A 21,293-nucleotide genomic window follows, 5' to 3' on the forward strand; every position below is an offset into this window, starting at 1 on the left:
ATGTAGGGGTATGGGTGGGTTGCGCTTCGGTGGGTCGGTGTGGGCTTGGGCCGAAGGGCCTGTTTCCATACTGTAATGTAATCTAATCTAAAATTAAATTAATGCCATTCACGAGGATGGTAATAATTTAGATCGTAAAGAAGACATGCAAGAGCACAATGAGTCTGTTAATCCTAAATTGGTTGTCTGTGCAATTCTTCACATACATGATCACCTACAAATGTGCCCAATTGCAGAATCACATCTAATGTTAAGTTTAGCAAGTGTAGTCAGTTTGGGAGCTTGTTATGAATAGTCAGATGTGCTGTTTGATGCAATCCGCCAGTCTTTAGGAAATATGCATACATTGGATCACTCACATTCTGCCCATCAAATGGAGTATTAGAGTGTAGGAATGTGTTTTTGGCTTGATGACAACATCCTGTTGGTGACAAACATCATATTGTGAAGAGGAGGTGTGGTACATATGTACTGGATGCTACATATTAATACACACACACACGTCTCAAGTTTGAACTCAACAGAATATGAAACTGGCTCATTTCTCAGGGCAATGTCTTGGTCAGTCAACCTGTCTGGTCTAACTTTAACTGGTACATTACCCATGTTAACACCTCCACTGAACAATCATTTACTCTTTGGAATATATGTTACTTAAATTAGTACTGAAAATGTGTTGCTGGAAAAGCGCAGCAGGTCAGGCAGCATCCAAACAGCAGGAGAATCGACGTTTTGGGCATGAGCCCTTCTTCAGCTCATGCCCGAAACGTCGATTCTCCTGCTCCTTGGATGCTGTCTGACCTGCTGTGCTTTTCCAGCAACATATTTTCAGCTCTGATCTCCAGCATCTGCAGTCCTCACTTTCTCCTACTTAGATTAGTAGCCTTGCAAATTTTCCTCAGAGCCAGGTGAAATTTTTTGGTAATGTAGAATATGAATGTTGCTGAAAAAAGACCTATCGTGAAAGCATTTTGAACAAGCTATTTGGATAGCCATTTATCCAAATTTTCTGAAGATGGTGTAGATGGCAAAATTACAAATAGTGCTTGTTTTTGTATCCTCCTGTTGGTTGAATACCAGTCCAAATAATAAATACTTAACTTCTCAAGACCATACTACCATTCAGTGATATCACTGACTTAACTCTAATGGTATCAGCTGAGGGATGTAGGAAAAGATTAGGTATAGGGTGTACAATTGGGTGCAGGGTGGCCCTGAGTGTCTTCAAGGATGAGTCTGGCTAAAGAAGGCTCTTGATCACTTGCTAGCCTATCAGTGTTGTCAGTACTTCTGATGACACTTATTTCATGAAAACAGGCCTGCAGAGTCTCTATTCACCCTCCTTTGCCTGGCTGAGCTTGTTCTCACTTTGAACAACTTCTCCTTATTTCCTCCAAGTTAAAGGTGTTGCCATGGGCCTGAATGTAGGTCCTAGCTCTTTGTGGGATATGTGGAACATTACTTGTTCCAGTCCTTTTCAGGACCCCACCAAAAATGCTTTCCAATACATTAATGTCATTAGCACTTGTTCTCATGTAGAATTGGAAAAATTCACCAGTTTTGCATCCAATTTCATTCTTCTCTCAGCTTTGCCTGGTCCATCTCATTCTTCCTTTTCTTGACTCGGCTGTCCAGCAACTCTTCCATTGACCTCAACTACACTTCCTCACTCCCTTCCTATAAGGATTCTGTTCCATTCTCCAAGTTTCTGACACCCATAAACACATCTTCCCCTCTGTTTAGGAGTTGATGTGCAGGGACTGTTCCCTTTGTGACACTCTGATCCAATCCTCCATTCACTTTGAACAGAGGGGTGATGGCCTAGTGGTATTATCGCTAGATTGTTAACCCAGAGACCCAGTAATGTTCTGGGGCCTTGGGTTCGAATTTGAATTCAGTGAGGATCTGGAATTTAGAGTCCAATGATAACCATGAAACTATTGTCGATTGTCAGGGAAAACCTATCTGGTTCACTAACATCCTTACCTGGTCTGACCTACATGTGACTCCAAACCCACAGCAACGTGATTGACTCTGGCATGACCAGTGATGTCTTCATCCCATGAATGAAGTAAAAAAAAACTACTTCACTTCATCAACTTTTCATTCAATTGCACAAGGTGTAATACTTGCCATTCAACACCTCAAAGGCCCCAAATGCACATTTCAGGTAAAGCAGCATTTCATTTCTTACAATCTAGGCTACTGCATTGGCTGTTTACAATTAATTCTCCTTTACATCGGTGAGAATACATATAGATTAGGTGACCATTTGCAGAACATCTCTGGCCTCCCAATTATTTGTCATCTTGCTGTCATGTTAATATTTCTGTTCTGGGTCTGCTGCAATGTTCCAAACAAGCATAATGCAAGTTGAAGGAACACCACCACATTTCTACTTAGGCAAGTTTACAGCATTGGAAGTGTCAGTATTGAATTCAATAATGTCAGAAATTGACTGCATCATGTCTGTTCTTCCTCACCCCTATTAAAAAGGCATGTAAGCCGTATGCATTTTTTATTCCCCCTGAAACTCCCTCCCTAAACGGCATTGATCATTTACCGACAGCCCATGGACTGCAATGCTTCAAGGCATCACCACTTTAAGGGCAACTAGGGATGGGTAATAAACACTGGCCCAGCCAATCTGCACATCCTATGAGTGCATGTTTAAAAAAAACACTTTGAGGAATTGAGTGGAATTTAAAGAGACGTAGTTCAATGTGAGAACAAGTCAGAGGATGGTGTGATGGATGAAGAGCTCTATTGGCTGCTGAATTTTGGACCTGCATTGGAAATAGGAGACCAAAGTACATTAATCATCAATTATCAGACTTTATGGGAGCTCTATAGTATTTATCTGCTCTAGTAATTGTAGGAGTGGGATGCTTTTCAGTAACTAATCATTTTAGCTTGATTAAGCAAGTGAGGAATTCAATAGTACACTAAGACAGTATAGCCAAATGGCCCATGTGAAAGTACGGCAATGGTTTTCTGGATGAGACTATCACAAGTAGGATAGAACATATATTTCACCTGGAATACTCATACATCCTTTGTGGGATCAAGTCATCATCTACACAGCAATCACTCTTTGACTCAGTTACTTTGCCAAAATTCACACAACAATTAAAAAATCAAGAAAACAAAATTGCCCAGACTAATTTGACAGGTCTAATTTTTAATATACAACAGTGTAAGAAAAACAGTTTTATTCTCTCTCTCATATATATATATATATATATATATTTATATATTTACACACATACACAAGTATCCTCAAGTAATCTGTATGCAAGTGTTTTGTTTAATGCTCAATTGAACAAGTGGCAAAATAGGCTCTACACTTGAAAATGAGGTATATGAATATGTTTAGTTCACAAGCAGTCCAGTGTCTGCTGTAAGGCCATTAAATAAAATACCATTACCAAACAGCAACCGCACAACTTGAATTAAAAAAAAAAACTGGTTCATGGAACATTTGTACAAAATAAATTAAATGTATCAAAAGATTAACCACGTGAGAAGAATTTTGTGGCATTTTTCTGAAAAATTAAAAATGTCTTTAACCAAAAAGGCCCATCAAGATACATTTTGGATTTTTCTTAACATAGATCAAGACTGCCAACATGTAATGGATCGAACCGCCAATAATCATACTTAAGTTTACATACAAACTGATTGCCCATCAATGTAACATGCTTCAAAGAAGTGCTTACAGTACAGATGTACTAAAGTTTCAGACCTTGATAATTCTAACAGCCAGATCTGAATTTCTTGTCTAAGAAAGAATATAACTGACATCTTAATTCAAGAACAGAAATGTGGTTCAGGAATTTAAAAAAGCTTGTTTCTAAGAAAAAGCAACTGTAGAACAAAAAGGTCTTAAATCATTTTAAGTAGAAAACAGCAAAAAACTGTAGTTATTTAAACAGAAGAGGAACAAATGTAATGGTTTCCATCTCAAACAAAAGTCACTATAACCAACATATGTATGGTATGCGTCTGAATAAGTCCTTTCAGCACCACAGCACAAGGACACGAGTGTCTAGAAACGTATTATGTACAGTTCAAAAATCACCACAAAAAACAGTTCAGAGTTGGAATTTAGTGATACCTCTGCTGATGTTGTTTCTGCTGGTAAGACAAATTTGATGCACCACCAGCATTCCAGGAATTTTTCCAGTTGTTCTTATAAGGTAAGTTTTGATTGTACTCTGATGAAAAATAACTATTGGCGTCCTGGCTGTTCTGGTTTAAAGGAGGAATATATGATTGCCCAAATCCACTTGTTAGAAAACTCTGATGGGTAATTACATTAAAATTCCTGTAATCTGATTCAACATTTGAATGGGAATAAAATGGAGTACTGTTATATGCAAATCCTTCTCCTCTTTTGGAATCTTTATCTCCTTTGACCAACTGCAAAGTAGAAGTAGGAATATCATTTGATGGCACTTCAGAAGTGATATCCACTGATGGGGTGATCTGAACACCTGATGCCTGTTGTGCAGACTCCTCTGAATGGATCAGCACACCTTTTGTTCCCTGTACCTCAGTTTGAGAGCTATTAGCAACATTTATATCTTCAGATTTTTCACTACAGATTTCTATCTGTGGTGAATTATCTTCAGAGTCCAATGACATATCTTCCTCTTCATTATTTCCTTCGGTTCTTTCCACTTCTGCCAACTCCAGTGAATTAGAAGAAAACGTACCTAGCCATGATAAATTACTGATGAAAATATGGCAAATCATTCAGGACAAAATCTGATCTGGAAGAACTCTTTAAAACAAAATTACAACATTGAAAATTTCCATTTTAGTAAGATAAGTGGATACCAATAGAACCTAACAGCCAGGTAGTAAAACAACTTATTTGTTTCTAAAAGACTATATCCTCAGTGTGTGCAAGGATGCATTGTTGGGCAAAGTAAACAGGACCAATTCCACAATGCCATGTGACAGAAATCACTGGCTTGACTTTACAGGGGCAATAATAATGGATTGTGACCAAAAGGGAAGAATCCACAAATCAACATCTGCCCTTCTGAACAGTCTTTGAGCAATCATGTTAATTGATTTAGTTTTCAATTGTTTGATGAAGTACAGTGCGCCAAAGTAATTTCTTCAATTAGACAGCAAGTAGCATTTAAATAAAAATTAGAATAATTTTTTCTAGTTTAGATTAGCTTCTTAAACCAGAGGTGATAAAAAAATTTCCAGGTAATTTTTAAGTTTTAGCAGTTTCACTCAGTTTTGTTTTTGCATATAATTGCTCTGCCTTAGAGATATGTAATGTTTTGAAATTGACTACATTCAGAATATGGAATTAGAAAATTAATTTTCGAAGCTTTCCAATTTTCATCATGTGCAGGATCTGTCTTCCAGTTTTCTCTATTTTAATTAAACCATGCTTTTGTAGCCTGATCAAAACTGAACACGGTATCTAAGGTGTGATTAATGTAAAACTTCTTAGCTCAATGGATTTCCACATAATTCATTGATAACAATCCTCAGCATTCCTGCATCTTTCTAATAAAATTGATATTACTGAAATTAGTTTGACATTTATTGCATCTCATTTTTTGAGTAAATATGAAAATGCACTACACAACATCTTGATTTTGCAACTATTCTAAATCTTTCTCCTTCATATTTATGATTTGATTTTGCCTTCAGCAAATTCAAGCAGTCAAAATTGAGTTTGTTCATGTAAATTTTAAGCAATACAAGTCTGAGTATTAACTTATTAAGATTTCATTCAACAATTCCCTGAAATATTAAAATAAATTTCCAGTACATTTCACTTGCCTTGCGGGCCATCTTGAGATCCTAATCCTAACAGCTGTTTATCTTCCATGCTGGAACTATGATAGCCAATAAGATTTTTGAAGTTTTTCACAAGATCATCAATACTGGCCACGACTACTCCACATTCTGAGTAATTGAAGAGAGGCTCCATATTTTTCTCTGAAAGTACAACCCCAAAAGTAGATTAATTTATAATCTATATGTACAAAAGGTGAAAATTACATTGTAGCTGGAATTCAATACTTACCAGTCAGGAACACTGCATGTCTGTGCTGTATTGTTTGAGCTTGCAGTTTAACTAAACAGTCTAATTCAATAGTGTTTCGTGATCTGGAGTCACAATCATGGTAAGACAGAACTTCGACTAAATTACACTTCTGATATTTATTCAGCAGTGATAGAATATTGAAAGCTGCTGTATTTGTTCTGTAAACAAAAATAGTTTTATTATTCACAGTACACAGCAAAAAGCTTCTAAGTACCATTACGATTTGAACATCTGAATCAGTTCACACCAATAACAGAATCATGCAAGATATTTATACTAACAAAGACAGCATCTCCTCAATAAAACTTGTACAGATCTTCAGGTCTATATATCCCATTAGAAAAATAATTCAATCCCATTTAGTGCTCGGTAATTTTTATTTTTATATCAATAATTGTGTGCAGTCATAAACAGTCCGACCTTACAGGATAAAATATCACGAATTGTACAGTTTGGGAAAGATGGCATGTTAATTGTGGAAAGTCACAAGCTGTTTAGTCAGATTTACATTCAAATTTACTTGGTTATAGAAACTGTGAAACAGGAGAAGCAGTCCATTTACAGCCTTCACCATCCTCAGTGAACCCACTGGGCACCTTAGTCCCAAATAACCTGCCCTTGCTCTGAAATCATGTCCCTACCTAAGAGCAACATCTTTTCTGGCTCCACCCTGTTGCGCTGTTTTCTACATTATATATTACAATATTCTTCTTTTACGTTTTGTTGAAGTACTTTAACGTTAATAATAAAACATTTAAATTTTCCTGGTTTTAGTCTCTGAGGTTGGGAGGTACTTGGTAGCAATAGTGGTGGGCAGGGCAGTCAAGACACCCAACCAGCGACTATGGTCTAGCCGGGTGTCTCAGGGAGGGATTCAAGCCCAGAACCCAGAGGCTTATTCTGTAAATCTGAGGTAACAGTCAAGGATTAAAGTAGGCAAGGTTAGGGGCAAGGAAAAGTCAAGAGAAATAAAACCAGAAAGAAGAAATGTTTCAGATGTGTAGAAGAAAAGCAATAAGAAATCTGTCTTGCTGTAGGTAAGAAGTGATTACTTAACCCTCTGCACTTTCAGTAACAAGAATTTCCATCATATTTGACCAGAACAGAACAGTTCAGTTTCCCACATAATTTAGAAGTGACTGTATTGGGAATCTGCAATATTCCCTAACAAGCCTCTCTGGAACATTCCAGAAAATCCTTTACAAAAAGTAACAAATATTCTGGGGGAAAACCTCGTCTACTTACATTTCAAATGCCAGTTCATGATAAAGACCAAGAAATAGTGCTCTGCTGTTTGCAGACTAAGGAAGGCCATGAAGGATTAGCAGTCTAAAGAGGGCAACTTATTCAAACAGCAAATGGAAGTGGGGAGGAAACAGCTCACACGAGCATGGATGGTCAATATCCATGCAAATTCATGTAGGAAATGTATATTATTGAAAATTGTGAACATGACCTTTATATTATTGAGATCTATGTACCAAAAGTCAACTTTAATCAATATTCAACAATGATATCTGCAATAGATTATGACTGATTTGTTACTATTCAATAAAATTAAATAAGACAACACACTGACCTTGCCAGCTCCTTCAACTTTTTGTGCATTTTGCAATGAACTTTCCAGACCCACTTACTATCAGGAGTACTCAAATCTTTAAGGAAGTCCAGGAATATCTGAAGTTTTTCTGGAAAAATTGTTTTATATTGTTCAACAAGTACAATAATACTTATGCCAAACACAAATAATACTGTATTTGGAACTTCAATAAACCATCACATTGTGAGCCTAGATCTTAATAAGCAGAGTAAGAGGATTCTGATTCTCAAGACATGTTAACTAAGACATTGAAAGTTGGGGGTAGAGAGCTAAACAGAGCGAAGAGGAGAAGGAATGACTCACATCCTTCATTTCAAAACTTAAAAACGGAAGTATTAACAAGACAGAACCATTCATAATTCTTTATTTTCTAATTTGAAATTAGAAGATTGTCTAAACTCTTAACAATGTCCAACAATGAAATGGCAGAGTTATTAAAACTGCCAGGAAACATTGAGCTGGAGCAGATCACTTACCAACAGTAACACATTCTGGATTTAGGACTGTTTCATCTGACACCATAAATCCACCAGATACGAACAGTTCATTGTAAGTGTGATTCTGTACATCATCCAAGCTATCTACTCCAGCAAAACTGACACGGGACAACTTCTTTAAAGATATCAAAGATGGCACCTGCAATTAAGGTAAATTAAACCTTTCAAATAAATGTACTCCTCAGCTGCAAGTGCTGATACCTCCACATTCACACCAAGTCGAAAAGCAAATCTGAAATATCTTAGTTAGTACAAATGCTGCCTAAATCCACCGAAGAAGTCGGTGCAGACAAGTAGATGAGTGTCACTGCAAGTTTCAACTCGTTAAATTAGGCTAAGCTTTACCTTTGGGCTAACACTGCACCAATATAGTACTTCCTCATTTGTACTAAACTTTACTTGAGGGTTTCCCAAATTTTAGGTCATGACACCCAGGTGAGATTTTGGAGGCAGCACGGACCTCAGCTGTAAAACCTCTAAATGCTGACTTTTCCTTTTATCAGTATTAACTCATCACTGAGGCTTTATCCTGCTGCTTTAGAAAGCCTGTGAAAAGTTGGATGGCCTCTGCCTGCCTTTTCATCAACTTCTCATGAGAGAGGGAGGGAGGAGGTGGTACTGAAGGAGATGGATATAGGGAGGATAGGGTGGGTTAAAGGAGGAGAAATGGAGAAGGGTTAAACAAGAGTGAAATGGGGTACTCCAAACTTCTTTCATCACTACTGTTCCACCTGAAGCCCCTCTAAAAAGAAATCCCACTCCCTACCTCAGGTATTGCTGAAATCTTCACCTGTGGTCACACCAAGTCTGAAACATTAAATTGGGTCACACCCATGATGATGTTTTGGAAGCACTTGACTCCCTCTCAAAAAGTGTGCTCAAAGCAACATATCACCAGACTACATTCAAAACTGTCTTGGAAATATATACCAATAAATTCCACTAAATCCAGAAAATTCCTTTCAAATTTTGTACTCTTAAGTAAACAGATACATTTATATCGAAATGTATAGTACAAGCATGACATTATTTACAGACATGACAAAAGTAACTTCCTGCAATAAGTTCAATATCTCAAAGCTGCAGGAAATTACTTTTTTTGCAGTATATATATATTTCTGGAAATTATTTATATTTGGTTGAACTTCAGGAGAGTAGAAAATACTCAATCAAATGCAAAGGAAGATTTGAAGAATGATGTCTTCACCTTGTGAATGTGAGATGCAATGTCTTCATTTTGAATTATAATCAGTAATTTATCCATCGAACCATCTTTCTTTTTCAAAAACTCCTCTGGATGACACTCCTTATTACCCAATCCGGTCAAATATTCCTGCATCATTCAGAATTAATGAATCATTCACAAAGTGTGTCACAATTTAGAACATTTTAAAACTGAAATTCCATTTAAAACAACTCGTGAGCATATCCCTCCCACCTATTCTTTCACTTCTTCAGTCTATGTTAAACATGCTTTTACATTAACACCAGTGTATCTGTACTGGTCACAAAAACAGAGGGCACAGTTATTAAATTAGACTTCTCAAAACTGCTTATCAGCCTGTCTTGGTATTATAATTATCTATTATCCATCCCTCTAAAAATGAAATTTGTAAAATATGCTCGAATATTATAACTTCCTTATTCCTACTTACATAAAATATTACAAAAAACATGAATATATCTGACAATACTGTTAGAAAAACAGAACAAAGACATTCCCAACTGTAAAACTGAAAGGGAACATAGATGAAGTAACTTATTTCCCCTTCCATGTCACATGAAGGACAGAGGTTCCTCAATTTTCTTCTAACTTCAAAACTAAATCCTCAAATAAGGACTTAATATCTGATTGTATTAAAGTCGTTTGGAGTATTTTATAGACCCATGACCTCCCAAACTGGTTCTCTCCAGGAAAGACTCTGTCAAACCCAGGATTACACAGATAAGATGGAGAAGACCAGCATGTTAAGGGGAAGGAAGTAGTTTCTAATATTCTAATAATCAACAACACAGCAGGTCAGTGCATCTCAATATCACAACAATAGCGTGAGGTAGCATGCACTTATGTCAAGTTAATATTGTTTGGTAATATAAACCAAGTATTTACAAGCAATTAGCAAGCTTTGAAAATATTTGTAGCTCAGGTTGAGGTTCTGGATGTGAGCTAGCTCACTGAGCTGGAAATTTCAGTTTCACATGTTTTGTTACCATACTAGGTAACATCATCAGTGAGCCTCTGGTAAAGCTCTGGTGTTATGTCCTGCTTACAATTTGTGTTTAGTTTGGTGATGTTATTTCTGGTTCTTTTTCTCAGAGGATGGTAGATGGGAACCAAATCAATGTGTTTGTTGATAGAGTTCTGGAATAACGTCCTAATGCCATTCCTAGATATCACAGTAGAGCAGTCAATGGGGAACTTCAAACCAGCGTCTACAGGAAAACAACACATACAGACCAAATACTTAACTACAGAAGCAATCATCTCAACACCCACAAATGAAGCTGCATTAGGACATTACTTCATCAAGCTACCAAATACTGCAGCACCGAGGAACTACGAAGAGCAGAAGAAAGCCACCTATACAATATATTCAAGAAGGTTACCCAATAAATACAGTACATCCATTTCTCAGCAACAAACCCAAATAAACAGACGAAATGTGTCCAGAAATCCTAACCACTTTACCCTACATCAACTTGCACTGAAATGATTGCCCGACCACTCAGACCTCTTGACATCATGGTAGCCCACAAACCCACCAACACACTAAAACAGCAGCTAATGAACTTCAAAGACCCTATACAGACAACATGCAAAACAATTATGTTATTTACAAAATATCTTGCAAGGACTGTAACAAACATCACATTGGACAAACAGCCACCAGAATACATGAACATCAACTAGCCACCAACAGATATGACCCACCATCATTAGTATTCTTACATACAGACAAAAGGAGGACACCACTTTGACTGGGGCAACACATCCATTCTAGGTCAAGCCAAAGAGAGAGAGAGACACGAGAATTTCTAGATGCATGACATTACAACCGGAACTCTTATCAACAAACACATTGATTTGGACCCCATCTACCATCCCCTGAGAAAAAGAACTGGAAAGGATATCACCAACCCAAAGAAAACTAAACACAAATAGAAAACGGGACATAACACCAACTCTTCACTGGAGGCTCACTGATTATGTTACCTAGTATGATGACAAAACATCCAAAACTGAACCTTTTGGCTCAGTGAACAAGCTCATATCCATTTACAACCAATCCTTTCAACTTAACCGTTTAAGTGCTGGCATCATTAGAGTGATCGTGCACTACAACCCTTGTTCAGTTGTCATATCCCAAATTAAGTGCAGTGCTTTAGGTAGGGTCAGATCAAGGCTCTGTACCATTTTGCATACCCATGATACAAACAGAAATAAATTCTTCCTGTGAAACTCCGAATGGTTCAACATTCAGTTAAAATTCAACATTCCCTCTGATTTACTGAAAACATACAAGAACCAAGTTCAGTTCAATTGTCATTTATGAGTGTCATTGTACCTTTATTTCTGCACAAACAGAAGTCTTCTCCACTTCATAAATGTAAAACTTCACGGTGTTCTTCTGAACATCCTTAATAATTTCAACTAAGCTGCAAAATACTTCAGGGTTTAATTGCTGAATTAAGTTGGTTAAACATGGTTGTGCTCCAGGAAGCCCTACAGTCCCACTGGGTTCTTGCGATGGTTGCACCATCTCCTGTTGGTTTCCCAAGCCTGGGGTTTTCTCTGGTGACAATCTTTTGTCCTCCCCTGCCATGTAACTGGAATCATTGACTGAGCTAGTGTGCCCAGAAGTTTGCTGTGATTGCACTACACTCTCAGACAGGGAGACACCAGTTTTTGGATCTTTTTCAGGTCCTTGAATTTTTTCACAGGGAATCGCTTCTTCATAAACGGTGTTTTTGCAGTGAACAGATTCTTCTGTTGTGCACACTGAAGTATTTAACTGAGAACGTGTGGATGGGAGTAGTTCTTGTGCGACTCTATTACAGGTTAAAATCTCTTTTTGCATTTTCTGAGCTACCTTTGGGGACGATGATGGATGAAGATTCAATTTTGTGCAAGTTAAGTCAGAGCAAGCATCAGCAATTACACTGTTCATCCTCTTGCGTAATTTATTTACATAATTTTGGACAGAAACTTGATGTGACTGGACATTTGAATACCTGGATAGTGCTGGGACCTTTTGTGGAACAAGAAATATTGGTTTTTTGTTGTCATGGCCATATTGGACCTTTTCTTTCTTAAGCAACTGTTTCATTTTATCTGAGAATTTGCTGTATTCTGATAGAACAGTATTTTCAATTGCTGAAGCAGAGTCACCCTTCAGATCAAATGGATGGCCATTGGTTTCATAAGTTGCAAAATCCGACTTGAAATCCTTTAGAACATTGCTTGCTCCAGCTTCAGAATCAATGGGCGACTGATGACTAATGTTCGACTGGCGATTTATGACACGTGGATCTTCAGGACATGAATCCTCTGGTGGTAAATAGAACAGTTGTTCAATCCGTGATTTCATATCTACAAACGAAGACAGCTATTATCGTACATCCTATAAACTAGACACGAGGCGTTCTAGTAACTCTAAGGCTTGATGTTATTCAACCAGAACGCCATCAGAGGATTCCACAATTTTAAAATCAACACTCCAATGAATACACTGGAGTGGGAGACAGCATCTATACTGTTTCATGAGGATTTCTAACTTAATGTACTCAACATCGAAAAACCGCCTCACTTTTTCAAAACCTTTGCCACAATGCAGTAAATTTTAAAGAAAGCCCTAATGGCAAGCAGTATGACAATCTAGTTACAGTCAAAAGAGACGCATTACCTTCATCTATCTAACTCAAATCAATGGAGCTCGTCATAAGATGGTGGAACATTAATGTCAATCAACTGAATACAAATTATATTAACTTTTATAATTTCTGTTTCAAGTAGTTAACTATCTGAACAGAGAGAAGAAAAATTATTATAAAGACAAGTCCACAGATTAATCAAGTAGTTTCGAAATCTGGGAAGGACAAAAAACTAAAAGATATATAATTTTTTTTAATAACTGCCTCTCCTATATTAAACATTTAATGCCTTCAAGTTTGAAGTTACAAACAAACAATCACTGCACAGTATTTTTCAACTATCAATTAGACAACATCTTACCGGTTATGGGAATAAGTTTCCAGTTGATTTCACTATCACTGGTGCAACCTGAGGTGGTTATCTTCTTGCTGTACAGCTGTTCAAGGGACGCATTTGTGGTGCATGGACTACAACTTCCTATACTTCCAATGCTCTGTTCCTTAGCAAGAGATACATGAGCACAAAAACAAATTCAGCGATCTGGATTAAATGCTGACACCTATTTATTTTTGAGTGTTGTGAATGGCCTTATTCTTTTCTGGAAAAACTTAACATTCCACACTAGCAATTTAGCACTTCATTTTTCATCAAAAGGTTTGAGGAAATAATCCAAAGTAAGGCTTTAAATAATTATATTGTTTATACTTCATGTGTTCGTATGAGTCAAACTAACTATCAATCACCACTCATTCACGATTTCCACTGGATGTGTAGATTTCCCTAAAAAGTACATGTAAAGACAAAGGGAACTGACTGGTCAATTACAAAAACAAATTCGGCATTAACAGGATTTTCAGAGCAAAAAATGTGTTCTTCAGGGTAACTATAGTGAACCCTTGAAAGAAAAACTGCAATTGAAGCAACTAATGGCACTGAAGAGAACAGCACACAACTTTAGAGTCCCACACTAATATATTTAACTGTTTTCCAGAGTCAGAACTTGTTGTGCCAAATTAGAAGAGAGAGACATGCTGTAATTCCATGGAACCATTAGTTTGTTTCAGTTAAACGAATGATGCTTGAAAGGATCATAACATTCCGTTTGATCACCCTAACAGGGCAGTTATCAAACCCAATACTGCAACCTGCATCATTTTGCTTTTGCCCGCACTAGGCTGATGCAACATCTTATTTAATGGCATTATTGAACAGTCTATTTAAAAAATTGAATCATAACAGAGGTGACTGCCTTTAGGTCAACTGAATTCATGCAGGCCCTGTAGGTTTCATCAGTGTTAGCAGCCAGTCTATACCCACTGTACTGTAAATATTCTTCATTGCTCTTCTAAATTCCTTCTGAAATTACTCATCGCTTCTGCTTTTCCATCCTTGTAGGCAGGTTTCAGATTGGTTTGCTGTGTTAAAGCTTTTGCAATTTGTTATCTGCTAATGACCCAGGTGAAACCATTTATTGCTTTGCACATTTGTGCAAACTTTAGGATTAATGATAAAATGCTTCCCAGTGTAACAACCAGCTAGCAGGTCTAATGGTTCTGGAAGTTGGCACCTAAAGTTTCTGATAAAAGATTTCTGACTTTTAAAGATATCAATATAGTAACGTACAGGTATGTAATCCTTTCAGTGATGGCAGTGATTTGAAACATTAAATCATACAAATTAAATATGATACAAATGCACTTGCTTCCTTTCTCATCTCACCCAGTCTCAAATTTGTATCAACAACTTAATAACAGTCAGAAAACCCCATTGTAAAGTAATGTTACTTTGCTTATTGAATTATCCAGAATTTCTGTGATAGTGGCAAAAATGATAGCATTCCCCATCATTAAGCCATTGAAACAGACAGCAACTCTGCAGTTGGCATATGAGCAGTTAAAAGAAGAAATCTGGAAAGCTGCAGTCAATGAGACAATGATGCACTGTAACTTTTCCCACAGATTGCAATCCTTATTGCCATCCTGATTTGAGAGAAATGCCCATGTCTACACTTGCAATTTCACTGAAAAACATCCTTGTAAAGAAGTACACTTTGTTGAATGAGATATCATTTCACTAACTTTGGTTTGGGAATGTTCCACAATAAAACTTTTTAAAACAAAAAATTATCTTAAACATTTTGCTAAATTTTAGTTTCAATCATTAGCCAACTGTTGACCTTTATTTCATGATCTAAAATTTTCAACTGAAGGGAAAAAGATTCAATGGTTTTAATGTCCTAATTTCCATGTGAATGTTTCACTATGATTGCTCTACATGCTTGACGGTATTAATGCTTCTCCACTGCAAGACATTCCCCTGACTTGGCAAGAGATTTAATCTGCCAACAATAACTGGAAATTTCACCATGGAGATTGCAAAGTAACCTCTGAAGAAGTCACTGACAAAAAACCCTTGCCAATTTACTACTCACTACAAAATCCAGGTTGTCAAATTAATCCCTTAATTCATACAGTTTCAAGCATAGGCAACTAAAAGAATCAGACTAGTAAGCCTTACCTCTGGGTACTCTGCTCTCAAATTGTACTGCAGTGAACGTTCTCCAGAAGGTTGGTCCTTCGTTTTTATTCTGAAATGAATATCATCAACATATGCTAAACCTGAACCACTTCCACATAATCTTGGACTTTCTTGCTCAAAGACAGGAATAAAGGCTTCCTGAGTGTGATCTTGATTTGCTGCTTCAGTGTGTGGTGTGTGACTGATGTTTTTCTGATTCAGTTGTTCTTTCTCATTAATCAAGCTGTTACTTGGGTCCCAAAAGTAATCCAAATTCTTGTTTTGTAGATCACCACCACTGGAACAAACTGGCATTCTTGCATCCTGGTTTAATGGAACTTCTGAGCCAGTGCTCTGACAATTTGACGATTTGAATATACCAAGCAACAAGCCAACGAGTTTTTCAGTATCTGGGGCAAATGTCGTCGTAGGCTCACGTTGCCTTAAGTCAGATTCATTAAAACCAAGCCCATTTATTATTTGATCAGTTTCAGATAACCTCGATTCATCAACTGCCACTGACCCTGCAAAGAAATTATCTTTTTAAAACAAAGAGGCTGATTTTAATTGTACATTAATTGTGAATTTAACTATATGTACTGTTACAATGATTTAAAATATAAAAAGCCAACATATTTTGAATCCTACTAGCCATTTTAATACTTGGTACTTTCACGGACAGAATCTTTTTAAAAAGACAGATCAAAAACACTGATTTCAAGTAGTTACAGGCAATACCCGAGTTACACAGGTTGACCAATTTCATGAAACTTGGTTTTACAAAAAACAGTCACATTGGACTCAAATTGTTAACTGTTTCTCTCTCCACAGATGCAGCCAGATCTGCTGAGTTTCTCCATCACTTCTATTTCATGAAACCATGATCAGACAAAAATGATAGTCTGAACTGGTTAAGATATTTCCCCTCCCATTCGAAAGGCACCAAAATCAGTTAGCACGCAATCCCAGAAAGCATGAAATAGCTTTCATCATCCAGTTGATTTACACCATCAGTAGAACCTGCACACTGTGGAGTTGGAAACTCACATACAATTATCAAGCCTGATAACAAAACTTCAGCAAACAGGGAATATACAACCAGCTAATATTTCAAAGGGCTTCTTTGGCAGATCAGGAGAGATGCATTTTAGACCACAGATCTAAACACAGGCTGGATAAGACCCAGTGCCCAGTTAAAGCACTGGATGGAAATAAACATAAGGAAACAGAACTTTGAAGACTACTGTAATTTTATCTTCTGATGTTTCAGTAAATGACCTGAACAGTTGCTGTCTTAGGTTAAAAGCTTATGCCTCAAAGACATCCAAAATATTCATGTTGGGTTTGGAATTACATGTTTCCAATGCTTATTTCTGTAAAAGAAAGCTTATGAAGTGTTTCAAGATTAGGATGCAGTTCTATTCTTCATCACTCGATTTCCTTGAACAGAACATCTAGTAAATGTTGGGATGTTCCATTGCACAGGATCCGCAACTCCAGCAATCTTGATTATTCATTCACTACACCCATATAAGATGAGAAGAAAAGGCAAGAATCCCATGGTAGGAAAAAAATTGCTCACAATTTCCAACACAGAAAATTGCTGGCATTGTACTAGAAAGCTTTCCCAGGTAGGACAATAAACTTTAACGTTAAAGACCTCAGGTTAATGGCCCTCCATCAAGGCTACTTCGATTCACTGGCACTGACAAGGACAATATTGTTTTCAAGTCAGCGTATCATCTACTGTTTAAACAATATGACAACCAAGGGATGTGGCTCGTGTAATGCAGAATTAGCCCAACAGCACGGGTTCAATATGTGTACCATCTCACCTTGACCCATTGCTAACAGTGATGCCACTCAAGCTATATGTAACTAATTGCTTCTCTCTAATGGAGTGTGTAGCTAATGTTTCAAGTCTGAAAAAGGATCACAGACCTGAAATGTTAGTGGTTTCTCTCTTCGGTGTTGTGCCCGACCTGGGTATTCCAAGCACTTTCTGGTTGTATTTCCAAATTTTCAGATTAGGGCACTAGGGATTGTCGCCAAACAGAGACCTAAGGATGTAGGTCCACAGTTCCTTGAAAGTGGAGTGGCAGGTAGACAGGGTGGTGAAGGCTGCATTTGGCACACTTGTCTTCGCTGGTCAGAACATTACACAGGGACCTCACATTGCAGCTGTACATGACATTGGTGAGGCCACTTTTAGTATACTGCGTACAATTCTGGTTGTCCTTCTATCGGAAAGATTTTGTTAAACTTGAGAGAGTGCAGAAAAAATTTACAAAGAAGTTTCTGGGATTAGAGAATCTGAGTTATAGGAAGTGGCTGAATAGGCTGGGGACTTTTTTTCCTGGAGTGTAAGAAGCAAAGGGATGACTTGATTAAGATTTATAAAGTCGGATAAGGTAAATAGCCAAGGTCTTTGTCGTAAGGTGGGCAAGTCCAAAACTAAAGGGCATAAGTTTATGGTGAGAGGGTCAAGATTTAAAAAGGACCTAGAGGTAACGTTTTCCCACAGAGAGTGGTGCGTATATGGAATGAGGAAGTGATGGAGGCATGCAGAATTACAACATTTAAAAGGCAACTGGATGGATATATGAATAGGAAGGGTTTGGAGGGATATGAGCCACATGCTGGCAGGTGGGACTAGGTCAGATTGGGATGTCTGACCAGTTCAAGCTGGTTAAATTGGAGGGCTGTTTCTGTGCTACATGGCTCTATGATAGTTATTTTTACATGTATACGATCCTTATGAAGTCATAATATCAAACCAAATTACCATGAGTCATGCTGAATGCTTGTTATCCTCATGTTAAGTAACTGGTTTTGAAACTAGCCAAATCCATTTCAAAACAGAATTCTTAATCAGTGAAGACAGTTTTCATCCCATAGGTCGGACCTACATCCATATTACTTATCCTTACAAATTAAGTTGATAACCAAACAAACTACCTATAACACTGCATGAAATTTAACATTAAACTAATACTTAAATGCTGTGTTCTATTACCTTGAGTGGTCTTCATGTGCTTGTTGCTTCTCTCAGTAACAGATTCCAATTTTCTCTTTATTCCAAGGTTATTTTTGTCAGATATACAATGTGCAAGTCCTTCAATATTCATTATATTAGTTTCTCCTGGACCATACCTTTTCCTGCTGTAGATCAAGTCAATAAGCTCTTGAATTTTATCAGGATCATAATCAGCCATATTATCAGAAGGCATCACAAAGTTACCATCAGCTACGATGTTGCTCATTTGAGGATTCAGAGGCTCCTGAGCAGCAACCTCTGGCACAGGATTCTCAAATTTTTGCTCCTCTCCAAAACACGTAGCAGGTGAGCTCAGTAACTCAGTTTCAGAGATTGGATATTGGTCTAACATCCCAATAGCTTTGGAAACTTCAAACTGATAGCGAACAGGGTGAAAGAAGTAAGAGCGCAAGATTCTTGATAAATTTGACCTCTTTTGCCTGGTTGAAGAGAACCTTTTTTCCTCGTAAGTAGGAATGACAAATTGAGCAGGATTTCCATTTTCCACACAAGCCTCTTTTCCTTGTGAATTCTTTAAGTAACCAATTAGATTATTTTCAAATGCAGCATCTATAGTTGAATTCTTTAAGCTACAAGGCAGCTCCTTTCGAATTTTATCCAAAGCAAAGTGCAATGCAGGTACAAACTTGGATAACTGCGGCATGACCTCTGGATTATTGCAAACAGTTGACACAGACTCTGCATTTCTCTTTATCTCATCTACAAAAGGAACACAAATAACCACTAACTTATTAGGCACATTTACGTAACAGACCAACAGAATTAAAACACAGAACTCAACAGAAAGGGAAAGAAAATCTGCAGGAAATATATCCAAGCTTATGTTACTTCTGAGAATAACTTTTGCAACAAAGTTGGCAAATTTTATTCCTCCTGAAAACAATCTGTACTTCACGCTATTTGTTTAAAGAAATTCAGTAAGACTGACATTCAAAAAATAAATTTTAAGGTTGTGTCAACTTCCAGTATAAGATATTCAATTAAACAAGTGAGGGCAAAGATAGTCGCCTTTAATTAGATTCTGGACTATTTTAATCTATTAATATCAACTGAGACACACAAGGTAATTATACAGTTGCTACATTCAACCCGTCCAGCCAGAGTGGTAATGAATACCTGCTTTTATTAACAAATTGGTGGATGTAGGAGAATGCAAAGATAGGCAAGTAGATACTGATTATGACACAATTGTTTAAATGATAATTTCATTTAACAAGTTTGCACGTTTATGGTTTCTGCACTTATTTCTGCTACTTCATACAGATTAACTTACCAATAGCAATCAATCTAGACTCAGGAAACAAAAATAGTGCTTGAAGAAACTTGGACTTCGAGCTTTGAGATTCTGATTTAAACAAAAATACATTCAGAATGAGAATTATTAATCAATTAGCTGTATTTAAAATTACATAATTCTATGTCAATATTTAACAAAAATCTGAATAATCACACTTACCATTATCTGCCATCTCTAATGGAGAAAATAAAAGTAGAAATCCCCGATCACCCAACGGTTTGATAAGAACCTACGTATAAAGATATTAAGCCTTTAAAATGCTACAAATATGAACAAGAGTAAATTGGCCCAAGGAAAACAGCAGTGCTGATGGCAAGTGCTTGGAAAATACAGCACTGTAGTGCTTCGTGTGCAAGTAAAGGAGCAACAACAACAGCATACATGCAGTACATTTTTAAGCTTTAATCTTCCACTTGTTAACTGAAGAGCAGACATGCACAAGCCAAACTGAGCAGGACTTCCAAGCATTTTAATTACTCTCTAAGCAAGCTATGAACACAAATGATTATATCATTTTATTCAAATGTTGAATTACTTTTCAATAAATCTTTCACCAGACCTCAATGGAATTAAACATGTAACTCACTAGCTTTTCCTCTTCCAGTTTATGAAGCAGAGACTCCAAATTGCTTCCTGCTTTTCTGTGTTCCACAAACTCATACAAGCTATAATATAATCCATTCTTCAGTGCTGGGGGGAAAAATTAAACTGGCTCTAAGCATTGTTGAGCAGAACTCATTGGCCTGACATTTCAATAAATGAGACACCTGCAAGAAAATTTACAAATCAACTTCTCTTCAAGGACAGCAGGCTGTTTAAAAATGCCTGTATTGTGGGTTGTTTCAAATGGCAAAAAGGAGGTGAGGATGAGGAGAAAGGATAAGGGTAGGGCAAGCAAGCTAAGTTTTCATTCTGGTTTTAAAGATGGTATGGTCCGGAAATCTTCTAATTCAGAATGGAAAAAAATAAAACAGAAATTGCTGGGAAAGCTCAGCAGGTCTGGCAGCATCTGTGGAGAGAAATCAGAGTTAACATTTCAGGTCCAGTGACCCTTCCTCAGAAGGGTGCTGAAAAAGGTCACGGAACCCGAAAGATTAACCGATTTCTCTCCACAGATGCTGCCAGACCTTGCTGAGCTTTTCCAGCAATTTCTGTTTTAGTTTCCGATTGACAGCATCTGCAGTGCTTCCAGTTTAAAAAAAATACATTGGTTAGCTATCCCCTTCTCATCCACTCTTAATTACGCATGCAGAAGATGAGGATTATCAAGAATTACAGCTCAAGTGATTTTACTTAAGTGATTCACAAAAGCTGAGAGTGGAAATTGTAACAAAGTCAACAAAATGTTTAATCACAGACTTCGTTCTTA

At 37.2% G+C, this 21,293-nt stretch overlaps 1 protein-coding gene across 3 annotated transcripts in view; it reads right to left on the bottom strand.

Annotated features, from left to right (window-relative positions):
- Nucleotides 1-3,155: 3,155 nt before the first annotated feature.
- The window catches only part of tasora (transcription activation suppressor a), a 55,751-nt gene continuing 37,613 nt past the window's right edge, over nt 3,156-21,293 (bottom strand). Inside the window, exons 11-23 of one of the 3 annotated variants that reach the window (XM_043708103.2) lie at nt 20,511-20,614; nt 20,084-20,153; nt 19,901-19,972; nt 18,586-19,326; nt 15,570-16,093; nt 13,413-13,551; nt 11,746-12,728; nt 9,387-9,512; nt 8,159-8,318; nt 7,662-7,770; nt 6,062-6,240; nt 5,815-5,973; nt 3,156-4,718 (exon numbers count right to left, since the gene is read on the bottom strand). In XM_043708103.2, the coding sequence (XP_043564038.2) occupies nt 4,108-4,718; nt 5,815-5,973; nt 6,062-6,240; nt 7,662-7,770; nt 8,159-8,318; nt 9,387-9,512; nt 11,746-12,728; nt 13,413-13,551; nt 15,570-16,093; nt 18,586-19,326; nt 19,901-19,972; nt 20,084-20,153; nt 20,511-20,614 (3,977 nt within the window). In that variant the 3' untranslated portion in view covers nt 3,156-4,107. Of the gene's footprint in view, nt 4,719-5,803; nt 5,974-6,061; nt 6,241-7,661; nt 7,771-8,158; nt 8,319-9,386; nt 9,513-11,745; nt 12,771-13,412; nt 13,552-15,569; nt 16,094-18,585; nt 19,327-19,900; nt 19,973-20,083; nt 20,154-20,510; nt 20,615-21,293 lie in introns of all 3 variants that reach the window. The other 2 variants (XM_043708102.2, XM_043708104.2) reach the window with 2 other exon arrangements.

The sequence above is a fragment of the Chiloscyllium plagiosum genome, unplaced genomic scaffold (assembly GCF_037043375.1).
Source record: "Chiloscyllium plagiosum isolate Xiang-an unplaced genomic scaffold, Cpla_swu_hap1 HiC_scaffold_14, whole genome shotgun sequence".
NCBI classification, from domain to species: domain Eukaryota; kingdom Metazoa; phylum Chordata; class Chondrichthyes; order Orectolobiformes; family Hemiscylliidae; genus Chiloscyllium; species Chiloscyllium plagiosum.